Source organism: Venturia canescens, chromosome 3 (assembly GCF_019457755.1).
Source record: "Venturia canescens isolate UGA chromosome 3, ASM1945775v1, whole genome shotgun sequence".
NCBI classification, from domain to species: domain Eukaryota; kingdom Metazoa; phylum Arthropoda; class Insecta; order Hymenoptera; family Ichneumonidae; genus Venturia; species Venturia canescens.
In genome coordinates, this window is record NC_057423.1 from 15,321,169 (window position 1) to 15,337,778 (window position 16,610).

Sequence of the window (16,610 nt, forward strand, 5' to 3'; positions counted from 1 at the left end):
TAATGTCTAACACTCCAGCACTCCAGACTCCAGACCCCCCACTCTTCTTATTTGGCATCAGCGTCGAAATCATAGCCAACTTACAGACACGAAACTATTCAAGGTGAAGAAGCACTGGGTGGTACCTGAGGGATATGAGCTCTACGACAAAGATCCTTAGAGCATACTCTTCTATTTACGTCTGTATTCGTTGATTTAGGTTAGGAATTGAAAACCTTGATTGAAAACAAACAGCAAACAGTAGCTATGGCGTATTCGGTAAATATTTCGGTGGAAGCACCAATTGAAAATCAAATACAAGAAATCACTTATGATGGACAGGAAATTTATCAAGCGTAAGTAATCTTTCATCTTCCGTATCCAGATCGAATTTTTGGCATTGCTTATAAAATAAATTTCTGAAAATGCTTTTACTAATTAACCTCAAAATGGTTTGAATAATTCATTTCGCCGCTGTTTTCGGATTGACAAAGTCATACAAGAGTTAACAAATTTACGAATAAGTTAGTTATATAACAATACAATAAATTCTCTCGTACTCCATTTAAAAATGCAATATTTAACTTAATCATTTGATTATTATATTTTTTTTCCAACAAAATATGGAGCATTGTATTTTTGTAAAACAATCTAAAGATTGAAGCCTTGTGATTACAGTTTCAAAAAAATAATTGCTCAACCAACTGCATTTCATTGATCAGACAAACTAAGGATCTTTTTTATTACAGACCACTAACACTATCAGAACACTTGACAAAAATAGCCCAAAAGATTGACTTCAGCAAAACTGTTAGTGAAGATGTCAAAAGAGAACAGTCTGAGAATGGGGAAAAAAGTGAGGATGATTCTAAAGATTCAACTTCGTTACAATCTTCATTATGGCCTTGGGACAGTGTTAGAAATAAGTTGAGGTATGAGCATTTTTTAAAAATATAATAAAATAAAGGGAAGCTCTAGAGTCATTCATGAATGAACCTACAATTTGACTTAAATGATTTCATCTCATACTACTTTGGACACTTTGGATAAGCATTTCTATCATTCAAAAATTAAAAAACTGCTATACATCGGACTACCAAAAGTGGTTCTATTGTTTAAGTATTTTTGTTGGCGGATGGAGCTTTTCTTCACTGATCTTAAAATACACCAGCAGACAAAAAAAAGTAGTCTGTACTTTGGATCGGACTCATCTATCTCTATGTATATTGATGTACCAAACCTAAATCCAGGGGGTCAGATTGGCCAATAAATCTCCAAAATGAACAGAAACATCACGATTCAAAAGTTCAACCAAGGTCTGCCAAGAATTTTTACAATTTTGTACCATTGTTAACAGAAATGCCCTAACAGAAGTATGTGTACTGGCGGATGTCCTTGCTATAGCAAAAGAAAAGAGATACATGGTACTTGATCCTGTGCCTCAAGATCCGCCAGAAGTGAAACCCATGGTCCAAGTTTATGCTCGTAAAAAAGCTCTGGCCGGTGCTGCCTCAGTGTTAATGATGGGTGCTGATAGATTACGAAACTGTCAAACTGAGTTGGCCAGGAATCGCTCAACTCCAGATTTTCACATTGAACTTCTCAGGCTGAGGCAAAACTGGCGGCTTAAAAAAGTTTCAAACTCGATTATTGGTGATCTGAGTTATCGAACGGGTAATATTAACATTTATCCAATAAAAAGTATTAATTTGCTTTTGTAAGTTTGAATGTATGAAGTATTTTCAATTGGTTTCTAGCTGGTTCCAAATACACGCAAACCGGCATGTTCGAAGTAACTAAAGCAGAAGAAGATGAAAAAACCAATACGACTCCCCCTGCCTCTCCAAATCCTAATACGACCACGACTTCCACACAATCTCATAGTGCATCTAACTCTAAATCATCGGCTTTAAGGGTCACGATTCCTAGTGAACTACAGGGAGTTGCATACATCGAAGTATTGTGTCAAAAAGGTATTGAGAATTTATCGATAACATTTTAAAAAAGCAAGCCCAATTAGTGGTGGTAAAGCAAGGATTTTGCAGGAATCCCTTGCAGGACCGCAATAGCTCTTTCAGGCATAATGTTACCTGACTAATTCCAACCAACCAATTATCTCTATTATTCTTCAATTCTGCCAAATGTTTCCTATCAAAATCCAAAAGAAAAACTATACCAGGTATAATTTATCTCTGCCAGACCATACTAAAACAAGAACAAATTTTAATCAACAAATCAATGATACGGAACTAACGGGGTTTGGTCTGGTGGGAATTGTTTCTCTTCTACAGATTGTTTATTGGTAAAGAATGTCTCTGGTGGATACAAGTTCTGGCAGAATTGGGGAATTATATAGTTGAATAGAGTGGTGTATGATAAAACTTCATTATCGAATGAAAAAAAATGTTATATTAAAAATAATCGAGTCATTTTCAACCTCATTTTACAATTTATATTAACATAAAGAAGATTTTAGAGTTTTAAGGTTGAGTTTCACGAAATGCAGATTATTCTAGCATGTTCAAAATGTTTCAAATTGAAAATTAAACATATCCTAATGAATTTTATTCCAGATCAAGAAGACCTGTGCAGTGCAAATATCAATTTGCTGAATAGTAGCACAAATAGTTCAAACGCTGATATGCACTGGCAGCAAAAATTGGAAGCAGCACAGAATGTTCTATTTTGCAAGGAGCTTTTTAGTCAATTGGCGAGGGAAGCTGTACATTTGAGAGCTCCAATACCTCACATGGTCGTAGGAAATCAGATAATGGCAACAGTGAGAAATTTTGTTCACAATTCTAAATGATATTTTGTATTTTTATCATCGATCGAGTATAAATGTGTTACCATTGATTTCATACGCAGGTACTTCCGGGAATTCAATTAATAATCGGCCTGTGTCACAGTACCGGAAACGACAAGAAACCGGCACCTCCACCACACAAAACCGATCATGATCATGTACTCGAACACTCGTTGCATCAATTATTGAGAGAAGTGCATCATAAAAATACTCATCATCCGTTTCCGCATCCGTCTTCTGGCCCTCTCGGGCCGAGCAAACGTCGCTGTTTGGCAGGCCCAACCGCAGCTGATCGATACGAATTAATCGAAATGACTAAAAGTCAAACTTTACTTGAACAAATTATTCAACAGGCTCAACACTTTTTTATGCGTATACGAACCGAATACGTTCTCGATACTATTGCTAAAGAAGTCAAAGATCCTCTCATTGTTTCCCATTGGAATGCTCTCAATTCGCCAACACAATCTTGTGTCAAAATCAACATTTTAACGCACGGTTATGATACCGTTTGTCGGACTTCTCTTGTCGTTCACGTCGGCGAAAAATCTCTCAAATGCGTGTGCCGGGATGGTCGGGTCATGCACATGAGCTACGAGCCCCAGGAACTGCGGGATTTGATATTTTGTCAGGTGCGTATCTTTAATAGCAACAGAAAAAGTCGTTCCTTAATAATTTTATTTTTAACGAGAGGCACCTTGGTTTTTTTATTTTTATTTTTTGAAGTCGATCATTTTACCTAAAATATATTTAACATACCATACCCTTTTAAAAAACTTTTAATGGCAGTTTTTTCATTTATCCAACCATAGTATAGAGCTTGATTTTTAAATAAAAACTCCCCCATATTTTTGCAAAAGTTGGGGACTGAAAGTCAATATCGCTCACTATATTTTCTTCATTTCTGATGCAATAGATTTATCAACATCAAATAAGTGCGGTACAAGCCTTGGCAAAATGTATGGGCTGGCAGCTATTAGCAAATAGTTCTCATCTTGGATTGGGTGCAGTCGAGCCACTTGGGAATGCTAGTAGCTGCATTCTAGCTTCTCCCATTGGCGACAGGTACACAAATATATTTCAGTATTCAATATTCCATATCATTTCACAATTATCGTGTTATATATGAACAAGGCATACCTATGAATTATTTTCAGAAAAAAATATAACATCCCATTGTTTTGAGTAAAGTATATTGGAGCAGGCTTGAATTACATTTAAATTTTTTTTCATAATGAAACTTTTAAAAATTTTCCAGCTACAGATTTATCATTGTAAAAAATTTGCCAAATTTTGTTTTTCTTTTTTCAAAATAGACTACAGGCTTCAAAATTTTTTATCAAGTTATGCCACCATGCTCCTTTAGAAAATTCAACTTCCTTCGTCTTCATACCTTGATGAGCTCTGTATGAGCATTTTGATAAACAAGCACGTTATCCTCAGTCAAAGCAAAAAGTCATTTTTGGGTCCGGTAACTGACGAAAGTTTTTCTTTCAATTTTTCAAAATTCAATGCTTTGAATTCAAGAAATGTGGTTTGTCGTTGAAAAAAAACAGTTTTAAGGAAAAAATAAATAAAAATTGCTTGTTATGATGATATTTAGCCGCTTTGATATTCTAAGAGTTACTTCAAGACACTTTGAGGTTGAAACATTACCGACGATATCTAAAGTTATACCAAATTATCCAAAGATCTTTAAATTTTCAATGTTTTATCTTTTTTTAGTTAACATTATCACTTCGAAAATAAAATTTCGTCAAAAACGTTTTATACTATCTTGTCGGAATTGTTTGCAGTTTACAAAATTCTCCTTTCATTTTCTATACGATCACTATTCCTCAAGCAATCGATTATACCAAATCGAAAATGACTTTTTTGCTTTGATCGTCAATAACTCTGCGATGAATGATTGTATAGAGCTCATCGGGATATCAAATTGAAGGAAATTAAAGTTCCTAAAAGAGTATGGTGACATAATATACAAAAAAATTCTAAAACCCATAGATCGCTTCAAAAAAGAAAAAATTAGGAAAATTTTTTTCCGTTAATGTTCTTATGATTGCTCATGAACCGGTCATGCTGAGAAAAATCAAGTATGGAAACTTAACACTTGAAACTACAATTTGCTTTTTTTTCAATTTTTTATTCAACGTTTTTCCTCTGAGTTACAACCTCTAGAAAATCACCCAAAAATTTGTAATTTGTTCAATATTCTTTGTTGTTGTCCCTGGTGTATGAGCATAGCTCCAAGCTCATTGCTTGGAGCTATGCAACACCTCATTGGTGTTTTATTTCCATTGCAATTAATTTATCAGAAAATCCGAAATGTTGACGTTAAAAAACGGAATGAAGCCTTAACATTATCTGGTGTTCCATGTAGTTTGTTTGAAAAGCCATATCGTTTTCTTCATATAGAATGATTGCTGTAAGGTGCGAGCCACAAACTGGCGTTCAAGTAGCTATAGCCCATTCGCCGAGAAAAGATTTTTTCCCTGGTCAGTTGGTTCGCGAAAGGAAATGGGAGAACCTGGGCGGTTCATTCAAAGAAGTGCGGTGGGACAAAATGGAGGGTAAAAATTTCCTCAACAAGATGGAATTGCTGATGGCATCTCTGACGAGTTCGTAATAAAAATAATATACATACAAAAAGGATAAAGGCCAAGTCGTACGAGATAACCTTTAAATGACGTTTGTATAAGAAATGCACGCTAAAAAAAATAGAAGCATTTCACCCGGACAACATTAAATCTGTCAATAATAAGTATTTTTTATTTTTCTTTCGTTTTGTTATTATTATTTCATTGAAGTTCGAGTTAGTTGATATAACTTTGGAGGCTTATGCACGAATCAGTATAGGTAGCGAATAATTTTTTTTATACATACATATGTAAAAAATGAGTTTATTCAATATAATGAAAAAGACAGTATGAATGAGTAATAAATGTACGGTTTAAATATTGAGGAGATTATCGTGAAATTATGTGAAAAAAGGTGTGTGAAATTCATGAAATATATATATGACTGGCAATGACTGAAATAATGTAAACATTCTTTCCTAAGCGACGTTTCAATTTCCGTTGGACAAAAAACTAGTTAACAATTTTTCACGACATCGTCGCGTTCGTCTACTTCTCCAAAATTGACGGATACGTTTGAATTCCATTCGAGAGCTTTCAATTTTCGTTATTTTGAGCAAAACATCGTTTGCTTGATTACTTGATAATTGATGGATAAACAATTATTTACAAAAGCGGCGAATATCTTTTTTTTTTAGTACTCCAAAATGTATTAGTCTTTATGCTTGTTTCACAAAAATAGCAATGAATCAAAAGTAACGATGTCTTAATAACTTTAATAACAATCTTGACGTCATCGGCTGAAAAAACAAACAAGTACATTTTGGAGTAATGCAAATATTCATAAATGAATCGAATTCAACCTAGATATACAAGTATGAAAGAATACTGGTTTTTTAGCAGTGCAACAAGGATCGCTCGACGCAAAATTTTTGCTTTATCGAATTATTTCGTTCGACCTTACAATGTTTTGTTTCCATTTACACAGTTATATAAACAAATTTTCTATACTATGTGTGGACATGTGTCGTTTCATCTTTCGTGTTTTCTTTTTTTCTCGCGGTTAAACAGTAGTCAGTTATTGAAAATAATTTAAACGTGGATTTAAGAGTAAATAGATAAATGTAAAATATTTTGGAATAGAAACATCATCGTTCAAAAAAAAGGACAATCCAATGAATTATAACTGGTTTTTTTATCCTGCTTTTTTTTCATCTTGAAAATCATTTTCCTACAAAACATTTTAGCACATTTTCAAGTCTACCACCGGCTACTTTAAAAGCCAGTGACATTGTTAAAACCAGCACTACGTAAGAGGAGACAAGACTTGCGGTATACGTTTCATTTCTGTTGAGCAAAGTCATACAGGAAACGAACAGATGTGAACAAACAACCCATGTTAGATGGGCCCAATTTTTATGATCCAGGGCTGAGAAAAATACCACACCCCAAAATGTGTGGAGAAGTATGAAGCACAGTGTCGTTGCTGCTGATATGATGAAAAAATATTCTGTTCCCTGGCGAAGCCCCATTGTGCCTGGACCAACTGCATCAGCAAGTACATTTACCAGTGCAAAAGCACCGCTCATAAAACCAAATCCGAGACCACACACATAAGCGAATATGTGTCTGCTGTCTGCCACATGAGCTGTTGTAACCTTTTCCAATCCTTTCTCTGCTTTACGCAGCACCCAGTACAAGAGATACCTGGTGATGATAATAATATTCTTAGATTATAAATAGAAAAAAAATGGAATAGTTTTCATCATTACAAGAGTTATTCAATTTTAATGTTAGTTCAATGAAGGAATGAACAAGAACAAATACAGTGAGCAACAAAGGTATTTGTGCAGAGGTTTAACATATCCTCTGTACAAATACTTTCGTCACTCACTTTTATTGTATTTTAACAATACAACTCCAATATCGTTAAGTTCACAAGTTTGAAATGATGCTGAAGTTTGCAACGTTGAAGTCCAACCAAATGATCTAAGAAATCTCCAATAATTTCAATAATTTTCCAATTATGTTACAGCACCATAGTTTAAAAGCTAGAAATAAATTATTCATTTGAAAGTTCGATTACTATGAAATCATTGTTCACTGTGAGGAGAGATTGTTTAGAATACTTGATTGTCAGTGCAGAAAACAAAATGAAATATTCCAAAAATGATATTCACCTAAAAGCCTCCTGGAAGAAAACAGAGAACACCAGCCCAATGGTAAGTTGATTTTGTAGCGGTACAACAGCATACCAAAGAGCAGAGGAAAAAAGTAGTGATATCAACCAGAAAAAGGCACTGGCTATGAGAATAATGATTCTAATGGGCTCTGCAGAGACAGTAAAAGTAAACATAGCGAGTGGTGGTCCAAACGCCAGAAAGGCACAACCAAAAAAATCCGTCACTGTCATTTTCACAGAGTTTGAAGAGGTTGGATTATGTTTTTGATTCTTAGAATCAACCCGATTGTCGAATGGTTCTTTATTGATGAGTAAACTGATATAAGAAAACGCGTTCCATCAGTAGTATTATCGAAAAATTGAGAACATTCATCGAGTACATTTATTTAAAAAAAAACAAAATAGAACACTAAAGACATGAGAAGAGAAATTGACAGAAAGTATATGGGTATAGCGAAGACTACAGTTTGCTACAGTGCTGCATGGAGATGACAGACATGACGGAGAGTAAACCCGATCGGGCTGCCCTCTCTAGTCTCTAGTAAAATTATATTATAACAACATGGGCGGCATCAACTCAGTCTAAAAGGGGTGGAGAGAGGGAGTGTACATTGACGATGTACTCACATTGACGAACTTTACGGGGAGAATCTAACGGATGTGTCATTTCGATTTTGTTCACGCGACTAAAAACATCGCAGTCGCGTCATCTTTATAGCAAAAAACAACACTCGAATTATTTAAACAATATGGTAAGGTCCTAACTATCTGTCAAAAAATCGAGTGGAACTCACTTTAGCATTTCAAAGAGGAATTCAAAATAAATGATTTATCATAAAAAAAAAAACGGAAATTCGTGACAATAGGGAATTGAAAAAAAAGTAGGATGTGTTTGAAAAGGTGTTTTGTGAAACTATTTGAAATTACAAATGCCATTTACAGCTAGAAATTTCACAAATAATAGAAATTACTCAAAAATATAACCGTAATGAACATTAATTTGTCTAGACTTCTATAAATACATGTGACATTGACGAGAACGTGAAAACATCATTGAAAGAATTTCGTTTTCGAAAAAGTCAGAAAAATGCAGCGTTGATACGTAAGTTTTTTTTACCTCTAATAATTCTAGATGAATTGATATAAACTGCTGAGGGATTTTTTTAATTATTTTTTATCTATGCTTACAGTAAAGGTTGACCGTCCGAAGCAGATGATTTGCCTGGATGAGATAATAGAGGTATATTCAAAGTTGGGTCAATGGAAAATTTATTATAATTGGTGTAGACAAATATGAACGTGCTCCCTTGTATAATTTTTGACAACAAAAATGAATTTCTCAACAAGATGTCATTTCTGATCAGGTTTTTGAGAAACAAGGGGAAGTAATTTTTGTGCTGCAATGTGAATCATTACCCATAAATACAATGAGTAAAAAATTTTGAGCAGTAGTTATTGTCTTTTGTTTCGTTTCAAATAGAGCTCATAATGAAGCTGCCCATCATGATTAGAACATGATGAAATGGATCATGTCAATTGTTACTTGAATTATCTGGAAAAAATGTTATTTCGATAGATTTTTTAAAAAATAATAATTTATAAATTCAGGGACTCGAAATACATGGAAAAATATTATTTTTCTTTTTGTGCTTAAAAAAAAAGTTAATACATGTTACTTATTGAACTAGTTGTTTAATGTTTCTGTCTTCAACACAGGATGTCCAAATAGAAGACTTGCAAGAGAGAATTCCAAGTCACGAGCCAAGATACATAGTTTACAGTTATAAAATGCATCACACGGATGGAAGAATTTCTTACCCAATGTGTTTCATATTCTACACTCCACAAGGCATCCAAATGGAACTTCAAGTATTGTATGCTAGTATGAAACTGGTACTTCAAAAACAAGCTGAATTGACAAGATGCTACGAAGTTCGTGAATTAGAAGAGTTGACAGAAGAATGGCTAAAAGCCAAGCTAACTAGATAGAACGAATTCTTTATGAATACTTCTTGAAAAAAGAAAAGAAACAAACCGTCTTTTTCAAATCGCTTCTTATCTAAACATTTGTACAACTTTAGATAAAATATCTTTCTCACTAAATAGTTATTGCAAAAAATAATCTTACTATGTAACTTTTGAAAGAAATTTACAATCTGCCAAATGGAACTTTGCTACCATTCATTATAACTGTTGACATTAGGCTGAAAAGGTAATCAATATATTCGTAACCTGGAAAGCAAGCGTAAGAGCTTGGAACAACCATAGTTTTATTGTTTTTTTGTACAAATTTATTTAGCATAGACGAGTGGAAAATCATGAATGTCTTATCTAAAGATACGTATGTCTCTTTATAAAACTGCCGTTGTGTCGTTCGTTCGATTGTAAACGATACAGGAAGATCCAAGACTGAATAAAAATCATTGTGACTAGAAACAATAGACGTATTCCGCTCTCACATTCACATTTTTTCTCAAACTTAATGCATATATTATTATAGCCTTACACCTTACATTGTCAAGTAATTTGATAAATGCTGATAACTGAACGTGACCGCTGTCAAAATAATTTTGCAACAATCTTGAGTGTTTTTGGCACTGAGGAGTTCATTCTTCCACATAGCAGGAATGCATTTTTTTTGTTCGTATGTACTGCCATTTTAGAAGCAGAAACGATTTTTAGTCTCCTCAATGAATTAATGAACTTATCATTCTGGAAAAAACAAATATGATGAAGTACAAGGCAAAATAGTCAAGGTCAACATGAAATTAACATTGCATGTGATGAATTTATTAAAAATCTGAAAAAAGTCAGAAATCTTGAAAATCAAAAAGAACACAATTTTTTAAATGCTTATCAACTTGTTTGAAAATCAACTTTTATGAGTCTCAAAGAATGATCCTTTTACATGTTTTATAGGCATGTACAACATTCTGAACAAGTTATGACTTATTCAAGCGTGTTGATGGCATGAAATTTATTATACAATAGAAAAGTGTCAAATTATAATAAGATTTTGAGTGATGATGAAATCAGTATTTCTACTCATTTAATAAGATTTTATTCAAATTAAAAAATCCAGCAATATTACGCAATAAACATACTATTATACAAATATTTATTAAAAATTATATGACGCTGAAGTTTGCAACGTTGGAATCCAACGAAATGATCTAAAAAAACTCTCGAATAATTCCAGTAAATCTCCAATTTTGTTTTCTACCGAATTTGCAATTCGTTATTTTTCAACCCACATCAACGATTCGTGAAATAAAAAAATGATTAATTATAAATCTTTTTTTCGTTCATTTCGTTGGACTTCAACGTTGCAAACTTCAGCGTCATAAAATTATTTAATTCAAAATTTATTGGATTGTTTCATTACTTTTATCAAAAGTGATCATTGAGATAACATGATAATGATATTTGGCTGAAAATTTACTGACTTACCCATAGAGATAATAGAAAAAGGAAAGAAGATAAAATGCCAGTTTGACCCAACCCTCTTGTTGACATCTTGATAAGTTATTAGCGTTGAGTACACTTGTTGCATCGTATAAACCTGGCCCAGTCATGATAGGCCTTGTTAAATATCTATTTATATGATATGCTATTAGCGGAGCATTGATGAGCAATGACAACCACTCTCCGCTAATTAAAAATAATAAATTGATAAAGAGGTGTAATCCATATTCCGGAAGAACGAGCTGAAAGACAACAAAGTGTTTTAATACACGCAGTACGACACGATTATTTTTTTTTTATGAGCAAATTATCGGACACTCACTACATTTAAGCTATTGCACTGTTCTATAGGATTTTTGTATTCGGTTTTGAGCTCGTCGAATGCAATTACCTAAAATAGAATATTGGAAAACTTAATAACGGTTATGAATAATCAATTATATGAAACATTTATCAATGTTTTTCCCTATTACTGCAGACGTTCATAGGTTATGTTGAATTCAGGGAAAAAATCTTTCATATTTTGACAATAATAAAGTGTTGTAATTAATGAAATCTTCACGAATTTTATTAACGTACGTGATAAATCGTAAAAAAGATGAGAAAGGCATCGATTATTAATGCTATGATGTATGAAAAAGCGGCAAGGCTGAACGCCATTTTGATATTTTGTACGAAGTTAATATACTAAAAGACCTAAAGCAGACTAAAGCAACTATAAAGGACTACTGTGGGTACGTTCCATTTGCGGTTACATTCGTTTGTTGCGGGCGGGCGTAAGTGGAACGTACCCACAGAGCACGTCATCGATGACGACTGATGAGTTGCTGAGTATAGCGCGTATATTTTCAAATTTTGGAGTTGAGATTTGTTTTTTTGAAAATTACCTGATAGTTTCTCGGATAAAAGAAATAGTATTTATTCTACAATTGCGCGATTACTCTTCCACATATGGAGCATAAGTTTGTGTGAAAAATAGTAAACTTTCCGAGTGAGATGAAAAAATGTCATTATTTTTCCTTCACATTTTTGAATTGACTACATTTAAACGGCACTCTATTCCGGTTTAGCTTGATCAATATAGATATACAAAATACATATTTATTGATATATATAAATATACCCGTCTGTATGTACAAAACCGGAATAAAAGTGCCGTGTAAACGTAGTCATTGATTGGAAAATTAGTCATGGAAAGTGGCACATATATTTTGGGGCCAGAAGACTAGGGGACTTGAGTAAATAATTTTGGAAAATTTTTCCATCCATCTACACCAAACATCAAAGAATGTTGCCGCAGTAATAAATTATTGTTAGGACAGATCGTTGTTATAATACAAAATATTTATTTGTTCTCAGTGGGGACTTTTTACATTCAATCACAACCACTAAAAATATACAAACGAAAAAGAACTTCAGATTTCAGTAACTTTAAATTTGCATAAAAATGCAAGAACATTACTGTTTAATAAATACGTATTGATATTTTAAATCTAAAACATTTTTATTTTGGATAGTGATCCCTGATTTGCAATCACAAATCCATATAAATACGTTTAAATGAAACGCATCATGTTGCATTGAAACTTAATTATAAATGATGCGTTTCCTTTGAGCGTCATTGTATATAATAAACGTACATCATACAAGTTCATCTAAACATGGGTACAATTAAAAAATTAAATGTATTTCAAGGTGTATGAGAACATGGCAGCGTTTTGGCTTGTGTGTGTTATTACAGAACATAGTCTTACTACTTTTTCAATACTTGGACCCAAGTGACTGCTATAGTAGTTTTATATAAGATTTTTTTACCAGGCTTCTTCTGGCAATTTATTACCAATTGAGGCATTGCATTTCCACGCCACTGTCAAGATTGGACATACAGTAAAGGCCCCAAGATCTATTTTGTTGAGAATCAAAATTTCTATGAGAAAAATTTTGATGACATATTTCAATCGTCAAGGGTTTGGTCATCAAAACACCTGAAAATAATAACTTAAATTTTTATCCACGACTCTCGAATACTGAGTATGTTCTCGATTTGCTCGCCCAATTGATGATATTAAAATAGAAAAGTAGTATTGTAACCTTTTATCGTAGGAATTTGTATATTCCTATACGATTGGTTGTATAGAATTTTACTTTACTTCAACGGTTTTCACTTGATGAAATAACATCCATTTGAATAATTCAACCAAAATGAAGCTAATTGCTATTTGTTAATTTTAACACTTCTGCTCTTCTTGTCAAGAGTATAGTCGTCGTTGCAGAACTTCCAACTGCCGTCAGATATTATTCCTGGCATTATCAGGGCTTCCATAACTCATAGAATCCGTATTGCTAGGGTCTATAACAAGAGTTTCTTCAACTCTGTTGCTTCTATTGTTATTATGATTTTCCAAGTGCCTTCTTCTATAACAGTCTTCTCTCTTCGGCCTTGCAATTTGTCTAATATTGTTGGATGATATTTCAATTTCCTTGAAAGCATTCAGCAAGAATATAGCTACCATAATTGTGAAGAATCCACACAAAGATCCTAAAACATTGAGTATTGTCATATTTTTCCATTCTTGGAACAATATTGCGGATGCAACAATGACGAATGTTGTGAAAAAAACGTAATACACTGGTGTTACGACTCCAGTGTTGAAGAGATCCAGAGCTTTGTTAAGGTAATTCATTTGTACCATAACACAAAATATGACGCAGAACAAAAGAGCCCATGTCAACCAATTTTCCATTTCATTACTGGTTCCATTGATTGTCATTTTCAGAGCAAAACCCAAACCTTTGCAACTCATAACACTTAAGGATCCAACACTCGAGCACATTAATATATAAACTGAGACGTTCGTGTTTCCATATTTCGGACCAAAATAGAAAGATATTGAAAGACAAAATGTTATGACACTAAAAACGTAGAGCGCGAATCCACGGTTTTGTAACATTGTTAACAATTCATCCATGCTCGAAATTTCAACTTCTTTTGGGGCATGTAATACCAACATTGTTGAGCCTAAGATACACAGGATGCACCCAATCTGTAATGCGAATAAAATATTTATAATCAGTCTACATTTTTCAAGTTTTATTACATGGAAATATTGTTTTTTGTTGAATATCTTACCTTCCCAAGGATATTTAGTTTCTCCTGTAAGTATCTTGATGACAAAAGCGCAGTTACGACGATGCTGAGTGCTCCTAGAGGTGTCACCAGAGAGGCAGGAGCAAATGCATAGGCTGCAAAATTTGCAGCCTCCCCGATACCCACTGTAAATAATGCAACATAGATAGGAACCAAAATTTTGACATTGAAACGATTCAAACATTTTCAGACTTACTAGAAAAGAAACCCATCCACCAAATCCATTCTCGGAGATAACCGTGACCACCCGAACCAGCTCGTACCATACCATAATGCTGTAATTTTAACAAGGCTTTCTTCTTTATGATAAAACTTGCTCCTGAAATGAAGAATATGATGTGTAGTAATTGTGAAAATCTCAAAGATAGTAGGAGAGTGGTACGTTTAATAATCATAGCTGTTTCCAATCATAAACATAATCTTGGTAAATGTTTTCCTTGTCTGAAAACTGAAAAATGTTAAATAGAAGATATCTACAATGGATACTTCCAATAAAAAACTGAGGAGTTAGAAAAAATTATCTGAATAGCTTGGAATTTCCAAATTGTTAATTACATATTTCTCACAAATATTTCTATAATGATTATCAATATAACTGAGCATTGATTTAATTACTGGATTAATTTCCATTCAAATATCTTGTTTTTTGTAATAGCAGGCTAAACGTTTCATTGATGATGTTTTGTTTGAATGATAGTGTTTTCTGGGTACAATCAATAACTTGTTTATACACAAGTTCTGTTCATTTATAAATGCCCACTTGTGACAATTGAAAATTGTTTTTTTTTCAACTCATTGTTTATTATGCCATGTGTTATCTTTAGGATAAAACATTACATTATTTTTGTTAATAAGTGTTGTACACAGAAGCTAATTCATAATTTAGTGAAAACTAACCTATAAAAATACTGGAACTAATTGCCAGAACAAGTCCAATATAGAAGTCGTTAATAACGGACGGTTCATTTGAATAATTGGATTCCATTGAAATCTCATCCATTTCTTATCTATTTTTCTGTCTCAATATGATGACAGTCGACAATCATCGGACGTTCTGTCATCTGCACAGAACGTTTTCATCAAAAATCCAATTAGTATATTTTTTCTAAAAAAATCTAACAGCTATGAGACCAATTGCGTAAACTAAATATTTAATACAGAAATCGTGTATAAAAGCTTGCTTTTGACAGATGCCCGAGTAGAAGCATTTTACGCGAATGCCAAAAACTAGTTTGTTAACGTATAACGCATGTATAACACTCCGAGCGGGAATTACTATGACTATTCGGAATGATTTGATTCGGGGGGGTTCGATTGACAAGAAGTTGAAACTCGCCTTGCGAAATTTCTCTCGTAAATAAAACTCAAGACCAAGGATTCACTTTTATAAATATATATTGTACGAAAAATACAAGTCTGAACTCTTCGGTTGACAATAATCTTTTCTTATTCTATTTCACTCAACTCTCAGTCTTACAAATTTTAGACTCTTACGCGCAGACTCCGCACATTCCTTTCGTACGCATGAGGTGCGTTCCACTTATCGCCCGTAACGCCCAGACGACGGCTACTGGGATAGGATATTGGGGCATTTTGGGCGTTTTGGGCGATAAGTGGAACACACCTATGGTACGCAGACCGATCCGCTGGGTAGGGACTAGATTGGCCGAAAATGGCCGCCGCCACTATTTCCGGTCGGCTAAAGTCACTAGTCCAAAAAAATGGAGTAAGATAGTTGTAGAAACAAGGCACAGATGTCGCAATAAGCTTTTTCGTCGATAATTCAGAAATTACAGTCTCGGCGGCAGGGGTTCTCAATGAAATGAAATACGCACACCTGGGCCACCCGTGAATCGTTATCGTAGCCACGTTAGTATCTTATTAATTTTAGTATCTTTACATCAAATTATTTTACAAAGAAAATATGAATGCTGAAAAAAAAACATAAGGACTAGCCAAGGATCGAAAATGGCACGTCGGTTCTACCAACATGACACGCTACTACCCCGACTAACCCGTCTATCTGATGGCAATAGAGCCTTTGAAAGAGTATATAAATGCACACTTGGGCTATTGTTCTGTCAATGAGAAATGAATTAATAATCCTTCTGCGAGTGCGAACTATTTATTTCTACCTTTCATTGGTGTAGCGCTAAAGTCGCAAATTTGTACATAAAATGGAGATTCCGTGAAGATATGTAGAGTATCGACGTTACTTATTCCTAGAGTTGTTTTTCAGTTTTATTAAATTATTTATCAACTTATTATTAAATATATTTTGACATTAATTTCTTCATTGCTAGAGAAAGAAAGAAAAAAACTCACCTCACGATCTAAATCTTATCGGAATGAATTGAAATGGAACGTTCTATTTATAATTTGTCGTACATTCTTAATAAAAAAAATTGTTTGAACATTGACAAATTTGTCCTTGAAATAAATTAATATTAATTT

General features: G+C 33.6%; 5 protein-coding genes across 15 annotated transcripts; 2 read left to right on the forward strand and 3 right to left on the reverse strand.

The window, feature by feature from the left end:
* On the forward strand, positions 1-5,822 carry MED17 (mediator complex subunit 17). 2 transcript variants are annotated; one of them, XM_043415344.1, is made up of 9 exons: positions 1-103; positions 200-335; positions 729-911; positions 1,337-1,653; positions 1,737-1,952; positions 2,553-2,758; positions 2,848-3,417; positions 3,702-3,850; positions 5,201-5,822. In XM_043415344.1, exons 2-9 carry the CDS (start codon positions 247-249, stop codon positions 5,409-5,411), a joined length of 1,941 nt encoding a protein of 646 aa, XP_043271279.1. In that variant the 5' UTR covers positions 1-103; positions 200-246; the 3' UTR covers positions 5,412-5,822. The 2 variants fall into 2 exon arrangements, with proteins under 2 accessions (XP_043271279.1, XP_043271278.1); XM_043415343.1 differs by lacking the exon at positions 1-103 and having other exon boundaries at positions 114-335.
* Positions 5,670-8,047, reverse strand: aph-1 (gamma-secretase subunit Aph-1). The gene is made up of 2 exons (XM_043415355.1): positions 7,542-8,047; positions 5,670-7,068 (listed from the first exon to the last, which is right to left on the reverse strand). Exons 1-2 carry the CDS (start codon positions 7,772-7,774, stop codon positions 6,585-6,587), a joined length of 717 nt encoding a protein of 238 aa, XP_043271290.1. The 5' UTR covers positions 7,775-8,047; the 3' UTR covers positions 5,670-6,584.
* Positions 8,048-8,117: 70 nt separating this feature from the next.
* On the forward strand, positions 8,118-9,979 carry GMF (Glia maturation factor). The gene is made up of 4 exons (XM_043415358.1): positions 8,118-8,295; positions 8,552-8,645; positions 8,734-8,783; positions 9,260-9,979. The coding sequence occupies exons 1-4, from the start codon at positions 8,293-8,295 to the stop codon at positions 9,530-9,532; spliced, it is 420 nt and encodes a 139-aa protein (XP_043271293.1). The 5' UTR covers positions 8,118-8,292; the 3' UTR covers positions 9,533-9,979.
* cni (protein cornichon) lies at positions 9,790-11,744 on the reverse strand. The gene is made up of 4 exons (XM_043415357.1): positions 11,588-11,744; positions 11,331-11,399; positions 10,994-11,250; positions 9,790-10,255 (listed from the first exon to the last, which is right to left on the reverse strand). Exons 1-4 carry the CDS (start codon positions 11,666-11,668, stop codon positions 10,231-10,233), a joined length of 432 nt encoding a protein of 143 aa, XP_043271292.1. The 5' UTR covers positions 11,669-11,744; the 3' UTR covers positions 9,790-10,230.
* Positions 11,745-12,679: 935 nt separating this feature from the next.
* Positions 12,680-15,805, reverse strand: spict (magnesium transporter spict). Of its 10 annotated transcripts, none has more exons than XR_006260499.1 (5): positions 15,054-15,459; positions 14,353-14,475; positions 14,139-14,281; positions 13,100-14,052; positions 12,680-12,993 (listed from the first exon to the last, which is right to left on the reverse strand). XR_006260499.1 is itself a non-coding variant. In XM_043415346.1 (5 exons), the coding sequence occupies exons 2-5, from the start codon at positions 15,154-15,156 to the stop codon at positions 13,297-13,299; spliced, it is 1,125 nt and encodes a 374-aa protein (XP_043271281.1). In that variant the 5' UTR covers positions 15,157-15,217; positions 15,651-15,805; the 3' UTR covers positions 12,680-13,296. The 10 variants fall into 10 exon arrangements, 9 of the variants coding, with proteins under 9 accessions (XP_043271281.1, XP_043271285.1, XP_043271280.1 ...); XM_043415346.1 differs by adding an exon at positions 15,651-15,805 and having other exon boundaries at positions 12,680-14,052; positions 15,054-15,217; XM_043415350.1 differs by adding an exon at positions 15,634-15,801 and having other exon boundaries at positions 12,680-14,052; positions 15,054-15,217.
* Between the last annotated feature and the right edge of the window lie 805 nt (positions 15,806-16,610).